General features: G+C 41.7%; 2 protein-coding genes across 16 annotated transcripts in view; one reads left to right on the top strand and one right to left on the bottom strand.

The window, feature by feature from the left end:
• The window catches only part of NMNAT2 (nicotinamide nucleotide adenylyltransferase 2), a 194,486-nt gene extending 185,278 nt beyond the window's left edge, over positions 1-9,208 (bottom strand). For both annotated transcript variants that reach the window (XM_072830953.1, XM_072830955.1), the window contains exons 1-2: positions 8,937-9,208; positions 7,023-7,159 (exon numbers count right to left, since the gene is read on the bottom strand). The gene's annotated coding sequence lies outside the window, so the exon portion shown is untranslated. The remainder of the gene's footprint in view (positions 1-7,022; positions 7,160-8,936) is intronic.
• A 110-nt stretch (positions 9,209-9,318) lies between these two features.
• Positions 9,319-23,150, top strand: part of SMG7 (SMG7 nonsense mediated mRNA decay factor) — a 93,378-nt gene continuing 79,546 nt past the window's right edge. For 2 of the 14 annotated variants that reach the window (XM_072830938.1, XM_072830937.1), the window contains exon 1: positions 10,682-10,814. In XM_072830938.1, the coding sequence (XP_072687039.1) occupies positions 10,808-10,814 (7 nt within the window). In that variant the 5' untranslated portion in view covers positions 10,682-10,807. Of the gene's footprint in view, positions 9,897-10,391; positions 10,645-10,681; positions 10,815-23,150 lie in introns of those variants that run through there. The other 12 variants (XM_072830942.1, XM_072830934.1, XM_072830947.1 and 9 more) reach the window with 10 other exon arrangements.

Raw genomic sequence — 23,150 nt, 5'->3', positions numbered from 1 at the left:
TGGGATGGGGTTCCACATCAAGCTCACTGCAGGGTGCCTGCTTCTCCCTCTGCCTGTCTCTGCCTCTCTCTCTCTCTCTCTCTCTCTCTCTGTATCTCTATGAATAAATAAATGAAAAATCTTAAAAAAAAAAAAAAAGAAAAAAAGGCAAAAGAAGGCAGAAAGGTTAAGTAAAGATTTAATTTTGGATTTTTATTACCTAAAATGATTATTTTCTGAATCCCATCTAGGGCATTCCATCTTTCTCAGGTAGTGATGGTTCCCACTAGATCCAAAACTACCAAAGAGGGTCAGTAATGATGCCTTCAAAGATGACCGCCCCCATCAGTTTTTGGTTGTATGAAAATATCAGCACCTGGATAGTCCATTAGGCAAGCCTTGAGAATTGCTGATAATAAGATCTTTTTTCCAATCACCAGGATGTGAGCAGTTATTATTTTATCTTTCATCTATTTCCTTTTCAATTTCCAATGTTTCTTTTAAACTCTTGTACTGTGGTGGATAGCTCAGGCATTCATTTTTTTTTTTTTTTTTTTTGTATTAGTAGCTCAGGCATTCTTTAAAAAGAATGGCAAAAAATGAAACTCCTAACAATAATGGCAACAACAATCAACTAATCTACTTTGCTCGTTGGTTGGTGGAAGATGTTGAAAAACACAAGAAATAAGAGTCACCCATAAATAGCTCACCTTACAGAAATAACTGCTGTTAATACTTTGCTGTATTTCGGATCATTTTTCTATGCAATTTTATTTCGTAGTTATACTTCATATGTTTTGAATTTTGATACAATTTTGTATCTTTCAGGTATATTTTAGTCTAAAATGTTTTTGGCTATAGTTTTCCATTACTTTTCTGGACAGTGGAACTGGATATATTACTTTTCCTGCTAAGCAATAGAATTTGAAACAATAAACTCTGTAAAATTTCATTCTGAAGGACTTTGTAAGTGGGTGGGACACTTAAGTGGATTATCTGGTTGCACGCCTACACTTGATCTCAAGGTGGAATGGTTCCAAAGACCTCTACCACAGATTATTACTCTGTAATATAAGCGCCATTTTCCTTAACTGTTCTCTAAACTCTGAGAGCAAGACTGTTATTGTTTACCATCACTACCTCGGTGATGAGCATAAGATCCAACACACACAAAAAATCTTTTATTCTTTTATTTGAGAGAGAGAGAGAGAGAAAGTGAGTGAGCACTAGCAGGGGGAGAGACAGAGAAAGAAGCAGATATGCTGCTGAACAGGGAGCCTGACACAGGGCTTGATTCCAGGACTTTGAGATAATAATGTAAGCTGAAGGCAGACGTTGAACCGACTGAGCCACCCAGATGCCTCCTCAATGTTTTTGAAGATTAAATGAATGAAAGAATAACTAAATGCTAACATTCTAGAGGATCTACACCTCATCAAGCTTTCTACTCCATATCAGGATATATCCAGATTAAGATTCCCAGAAGTAAAGCACTGGTTTAGATTCAGATTTGTCTTGAAAAAGCAATGAAAGCTAAGAATTGCTCATCAGTTGAACATTCTTCATAGACCCTAAACACATAACTCTATCTAAGATTTCTACTTCCCTTTAATGCTAAAATTTGGTTATCTCACAAATACTTAGAGAAAATTAATTTCAACTTCTTTCTACCACTAGTAACCTCGTATATCACCTAGACCATTGCTGCCTACATTTTGGAAACTTTGGCATTCAATATTTGGCATGCACTACAGGACTTAGTCCCACCTCAGGGACATTGTTAAGGAACTAAAATGATTCATGTCCTCTTGGACAAAGGACTGGATCACTTGAGGGAGGGGAGATATATAATAGAAAGCTTACGGCCAATGGTTGAGAGAGAGTGAGAGAATGAACCAGAGAGCCATTCTAGAGACTTCAGTTTGAAAGAGGGTAGGGGAGGGACACCTGGGTGGCTCACCGGTTAAGCATCTGCCTTTGGGGCCCAGAGTGTGATCCTGGAGTCCCAGGATTGAGTCTCACGTCAGGCTCCCTGAATGGAGCCTGCTTCTCCCTCTGCCTGTGTTTCTGCCTATCTCTTTCTGTGTCTCTCATGAATGAGTAAATAAAATTAAAAAAGAAATGAGAGGGTAGGGGAAAGTATAAGCAGCTGGTTTTGCTCCTTATGAGCCTCCTTATCCTCTTCAGCTTTGACAGACTCAGATCTCATCTCATTCTAGCATAAAACTGCTAATGAACTGAGACATCCTCTGTAAATAGATGAAAGCTGTGTTCCCCATTGGCAATTTATACTTGGTCATATGATACAAATGTTCATATGATTTAGAGGGAGTGTACTAGTGTGTTTCTTTCTATAAATGGGATTCTACATTTCGTGTTAATTAAAAAAAAAAAAACACGTTTAACCTATGTTAGAGAATGAAGTTGAACGAGTGAAGATGTGATTCACCGCATATGCATAATAAGACCAGTACAACATGTTGGTGCCTACAAAATGCCCAGTACTACTAGGTATGATACATACACTATCTAACTGAGCTTGAGGAATCTGTCTCCAGAAACAATTTAAATGTACCATTTACTGTGAAATTGTATGTGGCCCTTTCCTTAACAAACTTATATTCAATTTATTTAGCCCTATCTCATCACAGGAGAAAAAAAGTAGTAATAATGACAGAAATTTACAGACACTTTTCTGATGAGAGATACAATTTCAGTGAGTTTTCCATTCTTTACTCTGATTCAGATTTCTTTTTTTTTTTTTTTTTATGACAAGATTTTATTTATTTATTCATGGGAGACACAGAGAGAGGCAGAGACACAGGCAGAGGAAGAAGCAGGTTTGATGCAGAGAGCACAATGTGGGGACTTCCGGGTCTCCAGGATCACACCCTAGGCTGAGGGCGGGGCTAAACAGCTGAGCCACCGGGCTGCCCTGATTCAGTTTTCTTTCTGAATTTTTAAATCTATTTTTTCTACCCTATTTACTGATTAGCTAATAGCCTCTTTTCCCTCCTGCCATCCAGCAGCGTTGTTGTTTTGTTTTGTTTTGTTTTGTTTTGTTTTTTGGCACACAATAAAAGGGTTGACTGCTTTCCCTAAGTCTCAAATCAGAAACATAAAAGGTAAATAAAAATGATTTGGATACTGAAGAGTTTTTTCCTACATTGAAGTATGAGACTTTGGTGTGAGATCACTGACAAGTTATCCATAATCTTGTATGCTCTTTACTCATTGCCTAAGTAAATTTCATTTAATTAAAACTTCCATCTTGTTAAATATCATTGCAGATTTCAATTCCCCAGATGGGTTGAAGGCCCAATGAAGTTCTTTTCTTGTTGCTTAGGGATTACTTTTATATTCCATGGTTAGGTGGTCAGGAATTTTAAATATTTATATGAAAGCCATGGTCCAAACTTTTTTTTTTTTCCCTAGGATTGATTCAACAAACATTTATTGAGCACCCCTTGTATCAGGCACCCAATTAGGGGAGTGAGCAAAACAGTTCCTGTGCCTGCCCTTACAGACTTTACAGCCGATTTAGATGTAACAGACATTGAACAAAAAGAATTACAAACATAAAAAATGCTATGAAGAAGGGAAGGGTGCTGGGGGAATATGTAATAGATGTAGCTAATCCAGCCTGATTGGGGGTGAGGGTGGGTAGAGGTGATTTTTCCAAAGAATTTCAAATTTAGGTTTGAAGCATGAGAAGGGGGAAGATTGGTCCAGGAGAAATAAGGGAACAGTTTGTGTAAAGTCTTTGGGTAGAAAAGAATGCTAATCTACTAAAGAACCTAAGAGGTCAGTGTGGCAAGAGTGGTGATGCCAGGAAATGTCTGATAAGAGGCAGGCAAGGATCAAATCACATAGGCCATCTTAAGGATTAGGAATTTTATTCTAAGGGAATGAAAAATCAGTGGAGAATTTAAGCTAGGAAATAAAAGTTTTGTTTTTTCTTTAAAGATTTTATTTATTTATTCATGAGAGACAGACAGAGAGAGAGAAAGAGAGAGAGAGAGAGAGAGGCAGAGGGAGAAACAGCTTCCTGTGGGAAGCTTGATGCAGGACTGGATCCCAGGACCCTAGGATCACAACCTGAGCCAAAGGCAGATGGTCAACCACTGAGCCACCCAGGTGCTCCAGAAATAAAAGTTCTTAAAAAGCTTACTATGACTAAAATGTAGAGTACAAAAATATATTAATTTACCATTTAATTTGTTCTGGAATGTGCTCTTATCTCTAGTAATTTAATGATACTAAGAATTTTTATTAATATGGGACAAACTCTAAATTTCTGGTATGTGGAAAAGATCCTAGCATAGTTAAGCAAAGCAGAAGAGTCCTTGGGTATGTATCCTTAGTACGTCTTCAAGTGACAAACTTATATCCTGAGTTTCTCTGCTTTACATCTATATCATATCTTAACTTGAATTGCAAATAGAGGTGGTAATATAATAAGATAGGGAGAGAAGAAGGTCTGTATGTGGGTATGTGTTCATTTGTGGTTTCCCAGGGTTTTGAAGAAGATTAAATGACAAAGAATATACCACATTCTCTGTTCTCAAAAATATAGTCTATCCTAGAGAAATTAGGAAAGTACAGACAATAAAATATTAAGATTTTTTTTCTTTTACTTGGGTATTTTAAGAAAAAAATGGCAGCTTCTGGGTAATACAACAGATTTTTACATGAAACACATTAATTTCACAACTAGGGACATCAAGATGGCTTCAGAAACATTGTACTTGGAGTAATACAGAGTTCCATGAACACTAAGGCCCTTGGACCATAGAGACTATAAGCAGCTAACATTTTAATTTTAATACTCTCCCATTTTTCCTATGAGCATTTCTTGTCTTCTCCAGATGGTCTGTGTCCATTAAATTAGCAGATAAGATTTTAAGATGTTTTTTCCCAGGGATTGGGAATTGGAAGAAATTCTTGAAGATTAATAAAGTTTCCCTCAGTGAATAGAGGAGAACGAGCTCTGACTACCATTCTCTGTTACCTCACTGCCTCTCAAACCACAAATTTCTTCTCTAGGATTTTGGGCTGCAAGGCTTCCTTTTAGGCTCAGTGACTCCTTAGGAATGAGTGAATAATATATATACTTGGCAAGCTGTTTGAGAAAGGCTGCTGACCCTTGGTCTAAGAAATCTTGAGCAATAGGAGACCTGAGTTTAAATGTCAGTTTATATCTGACTCACTATTTGAAAAGAATGAATCATTTCTTTTTGATTGAATCACTTAGCTCCATGGTCTGAGGTGTGGTACTGAAGACAGCAGGGATTAGCTCCACAAACATTGTATACTTGAATGCTACAGTTGATAAATCATTCTATTTGTCAAAATAGAAACACATTTATTAAGTACCTAATTGTGTACATGATTTGGAAACATTCAGAATATGTAGGCTAAATATTAAATAAATTAGTGCTCATTATAGTTTCATGGGTCGGGTGAGATGTCTGTTATTATAAAAAAGGGAGGAGGCTTACTATGTATTAATTACCAGGTTACTGAAGCTCTGGGTGAATTTGGTAGGAATGTTAAGAGTAGCTTCCTAGCAAGTACTTGGTATCTGGTTGAAAACTGGACACTGTTTACTTGGGCGAAAATGCAGTTATATTAGGCTATTTTTAATGACAAACAGTTATTTAAAAATTTCAACCCTCCAGAATCGGACTCACAACATCCTGATATTGTATTCTTTTTGTTGTTGTTGTTGTTAATTTGACAGAGAAAGATAGAGAGAGAAAAAGAGCATGCAAGCACAATCAGAGGGAGTGGCAGAGGGAGCAGCAGATTCTCCACTAAGCAGGTGCGGGGCTTGATCCTAGGACCCTGGGATCATGACCTGAACCAAAGACAGGCACTTAACCAACTGAGCCACCGAAGTGCCCCCTGATATTGTAGTCTTTTCTGTGATCAGAGAGGAAATCTTTTAGCACTGAATAAGAATAGATTTTGGGGGATGCCTGGGTGGCTCAGTGGTTGAGTGTCTGCCTTCTGCCTAGGGTGTGATCCTGGAGCCCTGGGATGGAGTCCCACGTGGGGCTCCCTGCATGGAGCCTGCTTCTCCCTCTGCCTGTGTCTCTGCCTCTCTGTCTCTCATGAATAAATAAATAAAATTCTTAAAAAAAATAGATTTGGGTGCATGGTCAGACCTATGAATATTACAAAGAGTAGATAAGCTACAATTTAAAAACAATAATAGCTTGATATAAAAATAAGAGGGCAAAAAGAAAACTAACATTTGTCAAGTGCCAGCATTATATGTCAGTTATACTCAGTCACCTATATCATCAATAAAGTTCACAGAAACCTTGTAATAGGTAATGTTTTCATTTTGGTCAAGGAAGAAACTGAAGGGGACGCCTGGGTGGCTCCGTGGTTGAGCGCCTGCCTTTGGCTTGGGGCATGATCCCAGCGTCCCAAGATTGAGTCCCACATTGGGTTCCCTCCATGGAGCCTGCTTCTCCCTCTGCCTGTGTCTCTGCTTCTGTGTGTCTCTCATGAATAAATAAATAAAATCTTAAAAAAAAAAAAAAAGGGAAGAAACTGAGGCTTAGAGACTAGGAGGGCAGAGGTGGAATGCACACTCAGGTCTGCTAGCTTATGCTCTTTCCACAAAATCATTTAGGCACAAACAAAAAACCCTTAAAATCAGGTAGGAATAGACAAAGTAAGTTTCTCTTTAATTTCTTTTGGTTTAGATGTAATGTGTATCTGCGGGGAAAAAAGTGAATAAACTCTACTGCATAAAGATACTTGTACTGTTCAAGTCTTTTGATGGGGGCAGTAGAAAGAGGTGAGATTGGAAAATGTACTTTAAGCAATATGTAAATTCTAGGTCATAATTTTTCTGAGGTTATTGATTTTCAAAAGTTATCTTCAAGATGAGCATTGATATCATTATTCTATCCAGTTTGTGGGGACATCGTAAGGCTACTGAAGAACTGCATAAAATTCTTAGGAAAGCTGCTATAAAATATAAAGATTATTTATATTTCTGTGTACCCCAAGTACTTTGTTCTTACCTTAATTACAGCACCCACCATACTGTACTCTTATCACTTCTCCACTCTCTGCTATGTCTACCAGAAGGTGGATTTCTCCAAGACAGGGACCCCAGGACCCTTTTTCACCATGGCGTCCATAGTAAACTGAACAGTGCCTGAAATATAATAAATGCTCAGTAAATGTCTAGAGAAAAAAGAAAAAGATTAGTGTTAAAAAAAAAAAGATTTTATTCACTTATTTGAGATAGAGAATGAAAGCAAGCAAGACAGAGAGATAGAGAAAGAGCTAGGGGAGAGAGGGAGGGAGGGGGAGAGAGGAAGAGACAGAGAGAACCAGTGAGGGGGAGGCGCAGAGAGAGAGGGAGCAGCAGGATTTCTGCTGAGCAGAGAGCCCAAACACTGGGCTGGATCTCAGGACCCTGGGATCATGACCTGAGTCAAAGACACACTTAACCAACTGAGCCACCCAGGTGCCCCCGGGATTCATCTTTCTGATCCCAGCTCCCTTATTTCTGAAATGAGCAGATAGTAATATTCTCCTAGATCCCTTGGCAGGGGTGTCATGACGTACGCTCAAATACTGTCTATTGGCGACATAAGCCAGACATAAAAGATGTTATTGCGGGGATTACTAAGGGAATCATTATTTTACCCAACAGAATTTTTATTCTGGCTAAAGTCTTTTTTTTTTTTTTTAAAGACCTGACCAACACATTTCCGGAAGGAGATGTGGGGTATTTTAGGGGCCATGTGGCAGTCCTCTCCATCCTTGGGCTCCAGAGTTGAAGGAAAAGCAGCACCTGCAGCGGAGCTGCGAGCCCTCTCTCACTAGGTGGCTCTCTTTTCCCCGAGTGGGCGCCGCCAGGGATCACACTGGCGCGGGAGGCGCGGCAGCACGACGGGCAGGGCATAGTTCACTCGCTATGTCGTTAATGATCATCTATCCTTGGGAATGTATTTCCTCCAAACGCGTGTATGTACGCGATGTCTCAGAAAGACACCGGCCTAATCTTGTAATAGGTGTGGTCACGGGGAAGGATCTTGAAAGTCTGGAAGACAGCAGGAGTCGGTGACCCAAACTCAGCCCAGACCGAAACAGCCGGGTAAAACCCCGACGTTACCCACCTGGTGGCCGCCCGGGGAGGCTCCACAGCCGCAACCCTCAAGTGCTTGGCAAAGCTGCCTAAGGGGCGCCCCAGGACGCGTTAAAGACGCGACTCGTCGACCACCCAGGACGTCCTTCAAAGCATCAGGACCCACAGCATTATTGACCCCCCCCCATTCTTCATTTCTGGTTGTTAGCCCCAAATCTGATACCAAATGCAAATAACAGACTTTCAAAAGGATTTTTTTTTCTTCCCTTTTCCCTCGATGCCTTGCATGGGAAGCTCGCGCCAGGCAGGGCCCAGGGTCTCCGGGACACGACTGCGGCCCGGCGGATACGGAGCGTGCAGGGCGGGGGGCCTCCGCCGGCGGCGTCCCCCCGCGTCCCGGGCTCTCCCGCCGGGAACCCCCGCGCCGAGTCCTCCGCGACGCGCTCGCCCACTCGCCCCGGCCTCCCCGCAGCGGGCGCGCGGGCTGCGGCGTGGGCGGCTCGGCAAGGGCGGCCCCCGCCCGGCAGCACAGGAACGCGGGCCGTCGGGGGCCGCTGTCCCCCCTCAGGGCCCCCGTCCGGCCGGGACCCCGCCCCGCGGCGCCCGCCGCAGTCCCGGGGAAGCCCCTCGCCCGCCCGGCCGCCCGCCTCCGGCCCCGGGCCTCTCCACGCCCCGCACGGGGACGACAGGACGCCGGGGGTGGTTCCCGCCCGCAGGCGGGTGAGGCGAACGCCTCGGGGTTCCTCCCCCCGCCCCCACCCCGCCCCCATTGTTGCGGGAAGGGGAAAGGGAAGAGGAAGTGAACTTCACCGCCCGGGAGATCACCCGGATTCCTGACCTGGGGGAGGCTTTCAGGCGGAAGGGAAGCCAAGGGGGAACCCCGGGCACTTTCCCGGGAATCCATTCGCCCCGGGAGGGTCACCCAGTCCGCGCACACTGGTTACTATGACAATACAACCACAGCCTCCAGTTGCCATGGCAGCTGTTGATCCAATCCGACCGGTTTCCTTTCTCTTCCTCCCCGGGCTCCACCCCATCCCCTTCAACAGTCTCCAGGCGTGCAGGGGGAGGGGCCCCCCAGCGGGGGAGGGGTCCTGAGCGTCACTCTCTGCGGCGCGAGGGGAGACTAGAGTGGAGGGACTGGCGGGCGGAACTGGAGGAGGGAGGGACAGCGTTTCCGGCAGGGAAGACTGGAGGAGCGGAAAAAGGAAGCGAGGAATCGGGTGGAGTGGAAAGACGGGGGAAGACTTTGAGTGTAACTCCCGGGTGATTTGGGCTCGATGTGCCCGGCGAGGCAGGGGTTGCCCCCTCGCGCGGGAGAGGGCTGGACCGGCCGGAAGCCGCCAAGCGCCTCCGGCAGGCCGCTCAGCCGCCGAACAGGGGCCTCACGGCTAGCCGATCCCAAGAGGCAGCGCCACAGAGAAGCAGAAGTCACCGGGAGGGCCGGGCGCCGCTGAAATCTCGCGAGAGGGACCCCCACTTCCGTCCTCGGCTTCTCCCCCCTCTTTCCCCCCGCCCCCTTCCCTTCTCCCTCCCCCTCCCCCCTCCCGGGTCGGAGTGTCCCTGCGCCCCACGGGCCGGAGCAGCAGCGAGAGCAGCTTTCCCCGCTCCCTCCCCCTCGCCTCACTCACCCCCACCCCCCCGCCGAGCGAGGAGGAGCCGGAGGAGAGGAAGATGGCGGCGGCCGCCAGCACCCGCGGTGCCGCGGGGCCGCTTCGAGGAGCCTGAGAGACCCACAGAGGCTTCGCGGGAAGACGCGGCGGCGGAGGATGAGCCTGCAGAGCGCGCAGTATCTCCGGTGAGTGCAGAGGCCGGTCCCGGACGCGGGGGGAGCAGGTCGAGGGTCGGGGCGCGGAGCAACAGACACGGCGGCGGGGCGGCGGGGCGGCGGGGGAGTTGCTGTGTCCTCTCCTTCCCCGGTGGGGAGGCGGGGGCTGCGAGGGGCTCCGCGGGAGGGGGCGGGGCGGGCACACTCCCGAGTGCCTGGCCCCCCGTGGGCCCGCCGGAGTTCCAGCGCGGCCAGCTCGTCCGGGTGCCGGGAAGGAGGTTAGGGAAGCGTGAGAATGTGTGTGCGCGCGCGCCCCCCGGGGTCGCAGGCTCGCTGGGGGGGGGGGGGCGGGGGCCGCGACCCCGGGGGGGTGGGTCTGGAGTCTGACCCCCGGGGTGAGGGGAGCGTGGGGTGGGGTGGGGCGGCGCGTGGGGCGAGGACGAGGTGGAAGTCTGCACACCTGGTGGGGGGTGGGGGGTGGGGGGGGGGAGACCGCTGGAAACCCCAGTCGAGTCTTTATTCTTAGGTTGAAAGTGCTGAGGAATAATGTCATCTGTAGTTAGTTGGCGGGGTGGAGGTGAGAGCATAAAGAGGGGTAATGGACGAGGAAGTGAGGAAAGAGGGAGGTACTATGGACGGTGCTGTTGGGTTCCCCAGAAGAAACTGAGTTAGAATTAGTGTAGTCGGAAGATACCATTCTGAGAGTCGTGTGCATTCGTTAAGAGTGGTGTAAGGAACTTGGGTGTCGGAGGTAGAGTGACGCACGGGTACCGAGCGTGTGAGTAGGGGATGTGGGTCTGGGGTGGTGTAAAGGGAGCGACTGACCAGCATTTTAGGAAGGGGCAGATTAGGTACATTGGGACCAGGTACGTGGTGGCGAGGGCGTACTGAAAGGAAAGACACCAGCGATTGTGCAGCCAGGAAGGTTCCATGGAAGCAGAATGAGAGGTATAAGAGGGTCAAAAATCTCGATGTCAGACAAATAAAAGGTTGTTAGAGCCCAAGGTTAATTCGGGAGAATTGCTACTTCTTAGAAAAAGGGGAAGGAAGATCTTAAAACGGAGCCTTTTTGTCTTTCAGGAGCAGAACTAAGGCAGGCTTATGGGAAGATCTTTAAGACAATGGTTTCATACCTTGTAGAGGAGGGAATTGAATGGGGTGTTAGAAGTCTGAAATGCGCACAAAAGTCACTTTAGCTGTGTAGTGAAGTGAAAAGTATTGATGTGTGTGATTGGCATAATCTATATGCATATTGCAAGAGAAGGTAAGTAGTAAGTGTACAGGAGGGTGGCTGTTCTACTTATGAAAGTAGTAATAGTTGCCTTAAGCAAAGTGTGGAAAAGGGAGAATGATGAGATCTTTGGATTACACTTGAATGCCTGAGTTTAACAGTGACAGGATCCACACAACACGTGTGGCCAATGACCTTAGGGTAGTTGGAATGCTATCTTTCTATCACAGTCCTTTTTCTTCACTATTATCCTTTTGTTGTTTAACTTATCAGGTAAACTTAATAAATATAGCTGTGGGAAATGTCTATGCTAGATGTTGTAGAGGGGGGATATGGGAGCCATCAGGACTGTACTTAATTTTAAGGAATTTGCAGTTTAGCGTATTAGGCAAGTAAATTAATAATAGCACAGAGCAAAATATGGCAGGTGTCAAAAAGACGCCAAGTGTCATGAGAGTCCAAAGGCAGGAGATTACCTGAGCAGTTGGGGGGTTGGGGAGTCAGGAAAAGCTTCCTTTGTTCATTTGTTAATTCATACACTCATGATTCATCAGTCATTTTGTTGATCACCTATATGGGAGGCATTGTCCCAACTGCTGAGAATAGAAAAGAACTCCACCCTCTCCTTACAGTTTATAGTTTGTTAGGTTTCAAGGAGAGAATGGCACTTAAACCATTTTAAGTTACCCGAAGGATAAGTATAATTCTGACAGTTGTGGATTGAGAATGGGGAATCCAAATGGAAGGAAACTGAACAGAGATATGAAGATAGGAAGGCCAAGGAAGGTGTTTAGTCTAGTTAAACAATGTAGGGTGATGCACCTGGAAACACTTAAATACATTTTTTTTTTTTTATATATAGATGAAGTGTGACCCCTTCATTTTACACATGAGGGAAGTATAGCTCAATGAAGGAAAAATTGTTGAGGACCATATAGCTGGTACATGGAAGCTCTGTAACTCAAATGTAGGTCTTCCAACTCCGTATCAGCCGTACTGTGTGACATGTCTGGGCTCATCCATTCCTTCCACAAATATGTATTGAGAGCTAACTATATGTCAGTTACTCTTTTAGGCACTGAGGGTAGAATGGCGAACAAAAGAATAAACATAGGAAGGTATATTCTAGTATGATTATGCAGTCAATAAACATATGAACTGATAACCGTGTTTGTCAGGTGGTGACAAGAACTAGGAGGAAAAAGCAAGATATGGTTATCTTGTTTTATGTAGACATGGTGATCAAGGAAGACCTATTAGATCGGGTGCCCCATATTTGAGAGTCTTGAATCATGATCTGTAGTTTATAGTTAAAATGGATGAACAATGAAGAATCTGAGACAATTTGTTAGAAGAGCATTCTCGTGTTCATAGGCAGTAGGGAGATGAATCTACGTAATGCGATAATGAGCAGTTAGGACTAGAGATAGTGGAATAGAAAGGTATGAAAAGCAGACTGGGAGAGGTGATAGTTTTAATGGGAAGATTGGTTGGCTTTGGGAGGCTTCTTTGTTAATCTGTTTTATATTTCGCGAATCATCATGGCATTTAGGGAAGACTTATCTGTAGGTTGTGAAATCATTGGTAGTCCACTTGAGGTGATTTGAGTTCTTTGAAGAGGGAGAAAAGAGTGAGAATGAAACCATGTTTAAATAACTTATATTTTCCAGCTAAAGTTGAGTAAGCAAAATTGAACAGGCATAGGACCTGGAGTCTCTTAAGGATTCCTGAGAGCCAGTCGATGTAAATAAAGCAAGTCTTAGGGCTGGGACTTAGAAGGGAAAGGGTAATAAAGACTTGCATCAACCCCAATTTCCCTTTTCCTCTTCAGATAATCATTGCATTTAAAGTCTGCTGTGAGGAGGCTAGAGAATGTCTTCAGGGAAGCCTCATGTTCACTCTCTTTTCTTTGTGGAAACCAAATCTTTGGTTTTTAGACAACTTGGGAAGGATGCTAGGTATTGCTGAACAAGTGTGGTTGGGGTAATAGCAATTATTCTTTGTGACCTTGACTTTAGGGAGAGTTTTGTTGCCTACCTTTCTCAGTGGTGTAAGACCATGACTGAGCAATTTTTAAGCTGCATAGCCACAGATCTTATGTAGATGAAAATTAGCTTTGTACCAGCTGAATTAATTTGTTGGAGGGTGTCTGGTGTTGAAATGGCAGGGTGGTGGCAAACCAGGGAGTAAGATGGCCGTTTTAGAATAGTGAGATAAGTAAAAAGCATCAGTAAGATGAAGATAGAGGGGGTATTTAAAGTTATCTAGTCTTGAGTTGTAGAAATAGAACAGAGATGAAAGGAAAGAAAAACCTATCTTCTGTTTGGGAAAGAAGGTGATGTTCTAGGCAAGACAGGGTGATGACTTTTTTTTGTTGAAAGAGAATTGTCTTTTTTTTTTTTTTTTTTGAGAAGTAACATATTTTGAAATAGACGGACAAGATTCTTATATAAATGAATAAGTTTGAGAATACTTACCCACGTTTATAAAAGTAAGAAATGGTCTTAAATATGAGGGTTCTAGACTAGATATCATTGGAAATTTATTACTCAAATTGTAGAAAAAATTCAATGTTTTCTCTTCCCATTTATGACAAAATAGATTTTTTTTTTTTAAAGATTTTATTTATTCATGAGAGAGACAGAGAGGCAGAGACCCAGGCAGTGGGAGAAGCAGGCTCCATGCAGGGAGCACAACATGGGACTCCATCCTGGGGCCCCGGAATCACGCCCTGGGCCAAAGGAAGGCACTAAACCTCTGAACCAACTGGGTGTCCTGAAAAATAGATTTTAAAGACTTTGACACCTCTGTTGAGTAGAAGAAAAGGGTATATTGGATATTGTTCATTTAATAAGAGTGGGAGAAAGGTAAAGATGACCATGGATGAGAGAGTGGGTGATGTATATCATGCTTTAAATAATAGTATTTTAGGGCAGCCGAGGTGGCTCAGCGGTTTAGCGCTGCCTTCAGTCCGGGGCATGATCCTGGAGACCCGGGATCGAGTCCCACGTCGGGCTCCCTGCATGGAGCCTGCTTCTCCCTCTGCCTGTGCTCTGCCTCTCTCTCTCTGTGTGTCTCTCATGAATAAATAAATAAAATCTTTAAAAAATAAAAATAAATAAATAAATAAATAATAGTATTTTAGGGAATAGAAATATGGGAATTCATATATCAAGTTAGAAAAGCAGGTGTGGGGAAAGTATTGAAGTACCACACAGGGAAGACATTATCAAAGTTGTTAGGGAACTTGAGAAATTAGAATAATCATAGCCAGAGGGAATACCAGTCAAATAGGTCAAATCCTGTTCTAAAACATGGCACAGGTAGCACTGAATGACATCTGCTGCTGTTGTGGGAGACAGCAGTTGGTACTGTGTATTCCTTCCAACTTTTCTCCTTTCCTTCCTTCCCTATTCTTGTCTTTTTGCTTTAATTTCTTCCTGTGCTGTAGATTTTACAGGTCGATCCCTGGGGTTAGACCTCTTTACAAGGAATGTCTACAAATTGTTTTGTTAGAATTTTTTTTACATGATAATTCTGTAAGCAAAGAGGCTGCATTCCAGTGGCATACTTCTTTGTCAGAAACTTTTGTTGCCAGAGGTAGAAATAATGTAACAGCCACAAGGTGGTTTTCTGAAACAGCAGAAAAATGGTTATCATTTATATGCTAGTTAAAATATCCAGTAAGTTGTTAATATAAAAAGTGTTAATCTAAATATTGGGGCATGGGGAGATAAAAGGTAGAGATGAGGCTGGAGGAAGTAGCAAGAAAAAAGCCTTTTAGCTTGGGGAGAGGAGCAGAGAAATTAGTGGGAGCAGTTTGGAGGAATATGTATACTAAGTAGGTTCTGGAAGATTCTGGTAATTCTAGGCTGGGCATTCACTAACTCTAGAAGCTTTAAGACATCCTGTAGCGCGTGCGCACGCGCGCACACACACACACAAGAATCCTATAGCACATGCTGTTTCTAATTCACGTGGTCAAGAAGTCTCCCCAGCCCCGCCCCATCCTGCACAGGATTTAAAATAAAATTTCTTTGGTCCCAGAAAAATCAGCCAAACACAACTGATTTACCAAACATGGTAAAATTGTTGGAGAAAAAATTTCTCTCTCTCTCTCTCTCTCTCTCTCTCTCTCGGCTTATAACTCTTTTTTTTTTTTTTTTTTTGTTACAATGGTTTTATTAATAGCATTTTACCTGCTTGAATATTGACTGGCTAAATTATTTTGGCAGTTAATTTCTGCTTCCCTTGTGGTTTCAGTTGGATTCAAAATGTATACTTCCTGTCCTAGACTATGTTTCATTGCTTTCTAACAGCTGCTGTGTTCTACCTTCATGGTAGATGAAACAACTGCTGAGCTTTTGTTTTGTTTTTTTAAGATGCTCTAGTAAGATCTGGACTCACTAGTGTAGCAAGTTTCTCGAGGCAATATTGGGGTGGATGGTGGTTCAGACTTTAAAAGAGCTAGTTTGTTTTATAGTGGATTAATATTGTTTGCAGCCTCCAACTACATCTCTAATGCTGTCTAGCCTTTCAGATTTTTGGTTTTAGTGGCATGAATAAGTACCTGAAAGTTCAGGCATGTTTGTTGACCTCATTGATCTTGTTCAGAGAATAAACTGTTGAGCATATGTCTTTTGGGTAGTGGATTGCTCATCTTTATGTGGATATTTTGGCAGATAGTCATCACATGGCATTTAAGTTTTATAATCAAACTAATTTAGTTGTTGAATTGTTATGGACGGACTTATCAGTGGTTTAGGAGATTGTAACTAAGAAGGGCTAATCAGTTGCAGGAATATACAGGGATGGAGTTTTGGCAAACCTATCACACATGGTGAGAACTTGTAACCCACTCCTTTCTTGTTAACATGTAAGAGGAGCTCCTTAGGAAGGTTGTTTTCACTCCCTTAGACCCAATTTTTAGTCATTAGGAAGAGTAGATATTTAAGAAATTGTTTAAGAAAATTTTAGGAGTCTCTAGATTAGGTAGCAGTTTTGTCTCAGTTTTTTATTTTTTTTCTTCATTTCATGTTTCTTAATTTGTGGCACTTACTGACATTTTGGGTTCAGACAATTCTTTGTTGTGGGAAGCAGTCCTGCACATCATAGGATGTTTTAGTAGCATCCCTGGCCCCTACCCACTAAATGCCAGTATTGTTCACCCCCATTTGTGACAATCAGAAATATTTCTTATGGCTACCAATTTCAGGTTTGCCTTATACTTTGTTTTTACTTTTATTTACCATCCGCCTTTCCTTAATGTTTTATAATTCAGCTATTTTAATTTAGCACCTTATTGGGATTGGTATTTCCAAAGGTGCCAAAGAACTAATGGCCAGATTCAACCACTGATTTTTTTTTCTCTCTTACACTGACACTTTCCTTTTCCTTTTTCTCTGTTTCTCTGTGTCCCTCTCGTATGCATCCATTCATCCCTGCCACAAGTAAACATTCAGTTTGGGCCAAGGTATATATCCCAGGTCCCTGAGGATAAAAAGAGAATCTGTTGTCAAGTAGTTTTACTAGGCCCCACAAACAAGTACATAATTATCACTTAGTTCATTGATGCTTTGGTTTATACACAGGGGCCTTAGGGAAGTTCTTGAAGTCTATTGTTTCTAGCACTGAGATTCCATGATTCTGAATATTCTGCCTTTTATCTTATTTTGTTTTCTTGGTTTGCCTTGCCTCATCAGTGGCAAAAAAGAAATGCATAGCCCTATGCCTCTTTTTCTCTTCTTTCAATGTTTCTTTTCCTCAGATATCCCATCCACTTGCTGTCACCACATCATCATTGTTTAAAATCTATCAAGTGTTTGTTTAGTATAAATCGTTGTGTTAGGTCCTGGGGAGACACATGAATAAGATATCATGTCTGCCATTCAGAGAGTTTTTTAAACTATTTAATGAAATAGGCACAGACATAAAATACTACATAACAAAGTAGGTTGAGTATAGTAGTTTAGAGCATCGTCTCTGGGGCAGAACTGCCTGGATTCAAATCATAGCTTTACCGCTTAACTGGCTGTGTTACCTTGGATAAGCTCCTTAAGCTTTCTGTGCCTCAGTTTCCAGTTAATAATAATCTTTATCTCGTTGAGTTATAAAGCTCAAGCAAGTTAACTTGCGAAGTACTTGGTATGGTTCTAGCACATAGTAAGCACTATGTGAGCATTAGTTATGGATAGTGCCTGAAAATTAGCCTCTGGCACTGACTAATCTGGTAATTTTGCATATCTATTTTCTGGACATTCCTAATTATAGAAGTCTCTCTGTTGTAGCAAACTCAACACTTAATCTTTACTCTTCTGCCCATATCCCTCGTGCTTCTTCATTTTGCTCTTTGGTGTTGCCACTCCCCATCTTCCCATCCAGGTTTAAAGTCTTGCAGTCATCTTTGAGTTTTTCCAGTGCCCTCAGACTATTCCATACATAAACTGCTTTTGGAAATGATGCATTCCTGTTTCATGTCTGGCACTGTCAGTTCTAAGCCCCTGCTGTTGAAATAGTCTTCCACCTGATTCCTTGCCTACAACTCTTGCAAGTAGCAAGAAGAAAGCATTGATTAGGGTTTTTAAACATCACCCAGTAGTCTCTGTTTTTGAACTAACAACATCTCTGGGTCTTGATTTCTTTCTTGTTAAAATAGAACATTGATCTTACAAAATTGATGTTAGTGTTAAAACGATAAAGGTTTACATATGTTCAGCAAATTTTGGTTCTCTTTCACAATCCACCTGTCCCCCTGCCAGTTGATCTTTTACATTGCTTCTGCATTAATATTCCTGCAAAACATCTGTATGTCACTTTCCATTATTTAAACTCCTTAGTCTGGCATTCTGAGCCTTCCATAAAATGATCCTTATCTACCTCTGCCACATGATATCTTGTTACATTTTCATAAGAACTGACACTGCCAGCCAAAGTAATCTTCTCATTGCCTTCTAAACACAGTTTATCCATTCTTGCTTTTATCTCTCTTCCCAGACCATTTTCCCTGTAGGAAGTACTGTCCTGCACTATCTTATTTTCACCTTCTCTGTGAAGACTTCTCTATTCTGGTGATTTCTGCACTCTTTGAACTTTGTAGTATTTCCTGTCTCTTAGTCAGTTGGTATATATAATTTCTTAAATTTGTAATGATCTCTTTTTTTTATATAAGTGAATTATCTCTGCGGCTAGACTGGGTATGATAGAGACCATGTCTCAGTATTTTTAAGTACACAGTGTACGTAATGGGTGTTCAATAGTTTTCATGCTTTTTTGTTTTTGCAAAACATTTATGGAATACTTACAGATGCCAGTGTTAGGCCCTGAGAATATAAGAATGAATGAACTGATTTTTGTTCCTTAGGATAGTGGCCTTCTGGGGGAGATGGATGTTACACAGATATTTCCATATAATGTGGTAAATAACTATGTTAAATGTTTTCAGCGATGCCAGAGTATACTGTATACTGAAGGAAGTGGAACTTTTCTTGCCAGGGGAGTTCAGAGAAAGCTTCCAGAGTTGAATCTCTGAGCTCAGTCTTAAAAGATGAGTAGGATTAATGGGATGAAGAATGAAGGGAAGAATGTAGTAGACGGAGGAACAAAATGAGTAAAGAAATGCCTGGGGGCAGTGTGTTTGAGGAACTCTAAATAAAGTGTGGTATTAGGAACGTTTGAGAGTTTGGTTGACGTAAATACCATGATCAGATCAGACTGTCAGGTTATGGGGTATAAGTTACAGAGATTATTTGCCCTAATTCAGCTTTTGTTTTGGAGTCTAAAGTTTTGTTTTGTTTTGTTTTTCAACAAATTTGGTCATTAATCTTATGGGAATAATTTATATTTGAATGGCTGATGTTTGTTGTACATATTCCTACTAGAATAGAGAGACACAAGGGAAAGATACTGATATAATGCCTATAGTCCTTTCTTTGAGATACATAAAGATTTAAATTTCCTTAGCTTTGAAAGTAACTTCATCTTAGGTAAAAAATTAGTTACTTGAAACATTATTAAATTATTATGTAGGAGATGAAAGTTTTAGTGAATACATGTAATTCTGAAAAAAAAAATGAGTTGATAGGACTTATTTTCTAGAATCTTCATCTGTTGAGTCCAGAGATGGAATAAGGGTGTAGATGAGGGAAGAAAGACTATTGGGGGAAAAACATCCAGAACCTTAAGTAGTGAAGTCTCTTCAGATTGAACTTCAAGTCCTTCATAAAGAAAACAAAACATTTGAGACTGTTTTTGATGATTAATATTTTGTTCTCACAGTCCTTGATGGCATTTTTTTCCTGTAATGTCTGTCTTAAGTGAGAAGTATGATTCTAAAATCTCTTATATTTAAATACCTGCTGTATTTAATGTGTTAATATTCTCAGTCTGTTTCCTGAAATTCTATAGGTTCACTGAACCACATTAGTTGAGTACTTTTCCCTTCCCTCCTCTTCCCAGAAGCCTACTATTTCAGTGCTTAGTTGGGACACAGTATATTAGAATATGTTTTACTGTCTCTTAGAAAGGTCATCAATTTTTATGTAGTTTTTTTAATCAGGTGAGATACTATGTAGTGATGAGACATCGGTGAAAAGATAATCAGTAAAATGCAAGTGGAAGATGATATTCAAAGAAGAAATGAGTTAAAATGTATACTTATTTGAAATTTTTTTTATTGCTGATGGGAAAAGATAAAAAGCATAGTGTTAAAAGAACCATCACGGGATGAATTTAAGTATAAAAAGGGCATCTACAGAATTTTGTGCTTGTGCACACATATAGTTTGTGTAAGACATTTTAAAGTGAAAATTTTGTATTTAGTATCTAATTCTGTGAAATACCTGTTTCTTCTTCTTCTTCTTCTTTTTTTTTTAAAGATCTTATTTATTCATGAGAGAGAGACAGACAGACAGACACAGGCACAGGCAGAGAGAGAAGCAGGCTCCATGCAGGGAGCCTGATTTTGGGACTCGATCCTGGGACTTCAGGATCACTTCCTGGGCCAAAGGCAGACGGTCAACCGCTGAGCCACCCAGGCGTCCCTAAAATACCTATTTCTTAAACTCTGCTTATTTTAAATAATTAAGGTAATAATATTTGTTTGCCTGGAATAATCGTGAGTTTTGTTTTAACGGAAAAAAGTCAGAACGTTTAAGAAGCAGAACTCAAATGTTAAGGCATGTTGGTCATAAATTCTGGTTTACAATAGAAAAGGAAAAGAGAATGTTAGTGGATTAATTGCTTTCTAATTTAAAATTTTTTATTGATAGGGTTGTTTATAACTCCTTCTCAGGGGTCTTTTTGGTTTCCTGAGAAAGCAGGGTGGTGGTGAATGAAACAAAGCCTTTAAATTAAGTCTAGCCTAATTTGTGTTTATATTATCCTGAGTTCAGACCCCAGTCCTGCTCCATAAGGCAATGTAACCTTGAACCTCTCTAGTTTTAGCTTTCTACTCTGTATTTTCCTTTCTATAAAAAGACAATGATATAATTCTTAGGAAATGAAAAAAAATGTGTATCATAGTAAAGAGCCTAATTTCTTCAGTGTATTCATTTTCTGTATTTCTGAATGTATCAATATTTAACTTACAAACTTGCTAAGGTAGTTTTTCAATTGGGTAGGAGCAATTGTTTGTCTATAGAGTGGTTAGTGATCTTTACTCTGAAGTGGGCTACTTTATTCCTTCAGGGTACTGTCAGAAATTTTATTAATGCTTTATATGTTTCAAAATACTTCTATATACTTGTCTTCTTAAGCTATTGTATACACTAAGTTGTATAGCTCACTTGATTGGCATATTGTAGAGAAGGAAAACAAGACTTAAGATACCTAATTATTCACAGAGTTGGGATTGGCCTTAGTCTGCTCTCTCTTGTCCACTACATGTACTTGGGCAGTACTCTTAAAAGTGAATTTTCTTTTTTGGTGTCTATATTTGCCATCAATGCTGTCAAATGGTGTAAGGTATGTAATTTAGATGGCTCACAATTAGTGGTGGAAAATTTCCGTTAAAAAGTGTATTTCCTAAGTTACTTTAATTTTTTTAAATTTCAGGTGTTAATGTACATTTGATCCTTGCCACTTTTGGCATCCATCGTTTGAAATAGAACAAAACAAACCCCAGAAAATTGTAAGACTGACCATATGACCATGAAAGAGAGTGCAAATCATTGCTGGGACAGGAGACCTAAATCTGGACTGTTCCAGGCACACAGGAATATATGGTTATCCTACCATCCTGGATTGTATAGCCTTCCAGTTATTTTTTTATATGTATGGTAATGTATTCACATACTCATATATTTGAATGTATGTATATTCTTTAATAACTAGGCTTGTCTTAATATCATCTATTTTGGTAATCTGGCTTTTTTTGGACTTAATATATTTTTATTTTTCTAAAGATTTTATTTGAGAGAGAGAGAGAGAGAACACAGGAAGGAGGGGCAGAGGAAGAAGGAGAAGCAGCTCCCCCCCCCCCCCCCCCCCCCCCGCTGAGCAGGGAGACAGATGCTGGACTCAATCCCAGGACCCTGGGATCATGACCTGAGCTGAAGGCAGACGCTTAACTGACTGAGCCACCCAGGCACCCTCACTTAACATTTTATTAAAGACATAGTTATAATTATATTATCTGTAGCATCATTGGAAACCTCAGTATATTGTTCTATTGTATGGGAATACCATAGCTTTCTAAACTGGTTTCCTAAAAGTGAAAATTTGTGTTATTCCCAGTACTTTTATTGTTATTTTGAAAAGTGCTATAATGAACATCCTTGTACATACATATCCCTGTGTATGCTTATTTGAATGACGGTGTATGTGCATTTAAAAATATTTTGTTAGGTGTAGTAGGGAGAATAGCACTACCCCCACCCCGACTTCCAGAATATGCCTATGTCCTGATCCCAGGAGTCTGTGAATAGCATGTTAACACAGGGGAAATTAAGGTTGCTAATAATCAGCTGAGTTTATTTTTTTTTTATTTTATTTTTATTTTTTTTAATTTTTTTTATTTATTTATGATGGTCATACAGAGAGAGAGAGAGAGGCAGAGACACAGGCAGAGGGAGAAGCAGGCTCCATGCACTGGGAGCCCGATATGGGATTCGATCCCGGGTCTCCAGGATCGCGCCCTGGGCCAAAGGCAGGCACCAAACCGCTGCGCCACCCAGGGATCCCTCAGCTGAGTTTAAAATGAAGAGATTATCATGGATTATTTGGTGGGCCTAACTTAATCACAAGGGTCCTTTAAGTATGGAAGAGGGAGATAGAAGGATCACTGGAAAGAGAGCATTCTGCTGGAATGGAAGGAGATCACAAGCCAAGGAATGCAGGCAGCCTTGAGAACCAGGTAAAGGCAAAACCCTAGAGCCTCCAGAAAGCAACATAGTCATGCTGACACCTTGAGTTTAGTCTACTGGAACCCATTTAGGCTTCTGACTTTCAGACTTGTAAGATAATATTTTGTGTTGTTTTAAGCCGTTACATTTGTGGTAATCTATTATAGCAACAAAAGGCAAGTGATAATACATAGTAGATACTGCCAGAAAGTTCTCACTGTTTATTCCTGCCCTAACAGTGTTTAAAATAAAAGTACCTGTTTTCTTACATCCTCACCCATACTGAGGATTTCCTGCATCTCTCTCTCTTTTTTATTGTTTTTTAAAAATTTAATTTATTCATTCATGAGAAACAAAGAGAGGCAGAGACACAGGCAGAGGGAGAAGCAGGCTCTCTGGGGAGCCCAATGTGGGACTCGATCCCAGGACCCTGGGATCACGACCTGAGCCAAAGGCAGACACTCATCCACTGAGCCACCCAGGTATCCCTTTTTGTTTTTTTTTTCTGAAGCAGACTCTTTGATGTCTTTGTATTACATGCACATGGGCAAATCTATCCAATCCTCTAGTGTTTCCAGAGTGCATTCCATTGAACATGAATTCTCTGAGAAATTCATAGGTGTTTGGATTCTCAGTGTTTCCAAGGCAAAATAAATTTAGAAATGTTGGGTTACACTGGATTCTTTATATGGAAAGCAGTTATCTCAGGGGATT

The sequence above is a fragment of the Canis lupus genome, chromosome 6, assembly GCF_048164855.1.
Source record: "Canis lupus baileyi chromosome 6, mCanLup2.hap1, whole genome shotgun sequence".
In the NCBI taxonomy this organism is placed as follows: domain Eukaryota; kingdom Metazoa; phylum Chordata; class Mammalia; order Carnivora; family Canidae; genus Canis; species Canis lupus.
This window is presented reverse-complemented; position numbering and strand designations above follow the sequence as displayed.